Source organism: Olea europaea, chromosome 13, assembly GCF_002742605.1.
Source record: "Olea europaea var. sylvestris chromosome 13, O_europaea_v1, whole genome shotgun sequence".
NCBI lineage: Eukaryota > Viridiplantae > Streptophyta > Magnoliopsida > Lamiales > Oleaceae > Olea > Olea europaea.
In genome coordinates, this window is record NC_036249.1 from 1,575,467 (window position 1) to 1,576,966 (window position 1,500).

At 38.2% G+C, this 1,500-nt stretch overlaps 1 protein-coding gene across 1 annotated transcript in view; it reads right to left on the minus strand.

The window, feature by feature from the left end:
• Nucleotides 1–1,271, minus strand: part of LOC111408159 — a 6,881-nt gene extending 5,610 nt beyond the window's left edge. Inside the window, exons 1-2 of the mRNA XM_023037962.1 lie at nt 1,071–1,271; nt 88–336 (exon numbers count right to left, since the gene is read on the minus strand). Of these exons, the coding sequence (XP_022893730.1) occupies nt 88–336; nt 1,071–1,154 (333 nt within the window). The 5' untranslated portion in view covers nt 1,155–1,271. The remainder of the gene's footprint in view (nt 1–87; nt 337–1,070) is intronic.
• Nucleotides 1,272–1,500: the final 229 nt, after the last annotated feature.

A 1,500-nucleotide genomic window follows, 5' to 3' on the forward strand; every position in this document is an offset into this window, starting at 1 on the left:
ATTCAAAGAACTTCAAGTATAAAATGAACCTTGTTAGATCATATATAGCAGAGCACCAGCATTAGACATATCAAGAAAGGATCAAGCAAGGTGAACCTTTGCAGGAGAGGGAGGCCCATTAAAGAAATACAATGTTTTTAAAAATCTTCCCAAGTCCCAGCCTTGTTTTCCAGCTTCTGAGAGAATGGATCCCCGATACGTTTTCAGGGAATAAAATGAGGAGCTCTGCTTGTAAATAAATGGCTGGAATATGTCTTTACGTTGAAGAAATGGAGAAGACAGCACCTGCGTATCTGAAGTTTTCCCAGAAAATTTTCGGCCAACTGATGAAATGCCCTGCAATAGACAATTACGCTGCTGAGATAAAGAATAGTGTCAGGTGGAAACATAAGTAACTGTTTCCCACCAATTTTTCGAGAAACAACATCATAAAAATGTAGGATAATTTAATTTTCTCCTTTATTGAGTACCCTCTTCTGATGCCCATAACTAAGCGCCCTCCACGACTCAAGCAGCCAGTAAATTTTCCATCTCACATTGGCTCAACAGGCAGGGGCTACATTATACTATTTCGTGTGGGGCTCGAAAATCTACTATAAAGATAGGAAGAAATGCAAAAGCAGTCTACTCTAGGTAATGCAAAAATTAGAAGGAGATAAATCCAATCTCCAATTTGAGGTCCAAATATATCCAAAAGAGAGGGCTGGGTAGCAGTGAATATGAGTAGTAGCAGGGTGAGGAAGGGCAACAGTAATTCAAATTGTTGGTTCCTTCCAATTAGAAAAAGTCATATCAGGCTCCACTGAGCCTACGTTTACTTGTAAAATTCGATCAATTTTATCCACTGAACAGGAAAAATAAAAAGAATACAGTACTACTGTGACTGCACTCTGATATGAAAAAGAAAAACGAGAAAATTGACATCCTAAAACTGATATTATCATCGTCATAAGTCTAGATAATCACAATCACATACAAAGAAAATACCGCACAAGCAATCATCGTCAAAGCCACGTTGTAGTAGAAGAGTACCCAAATTAATAAGCTGGTTTCTAAAATTATAGCTTTACCTGGAAATTTAGAATGGTTGAGGAAGAAGAAGAAGAAGACAATGGTGGTGGCTTGGTTCCACTACAGAAGCAATTAAACTCCATATTCCACCAAAATATATTCACGAAGCACTGTAACAACAAAGATAAAACTTTTTAACGATGAGCATTGTGGTTGATGATAGAGTTTACTGTGCTGGAGTTAATACACACCACATGTATGGCTAATCAAGTCAATCAATCTTGGCAATGCAAGGAAAGTTCTACATAAACAAATCGCATGTATCATTTATGAAGTGCTACACTATTACTTGCGCTTTTAGAGTTAAACAACAAAAACTAAATGGACGGGCCACTTGGCCCTCTGGATTTGGGCCTGGATTTTGCCCTATCCAAACAGCACCCTTCAGAGTTAAAGTACTTGTTCATATCCAGTTAGTTACCTGGGCCC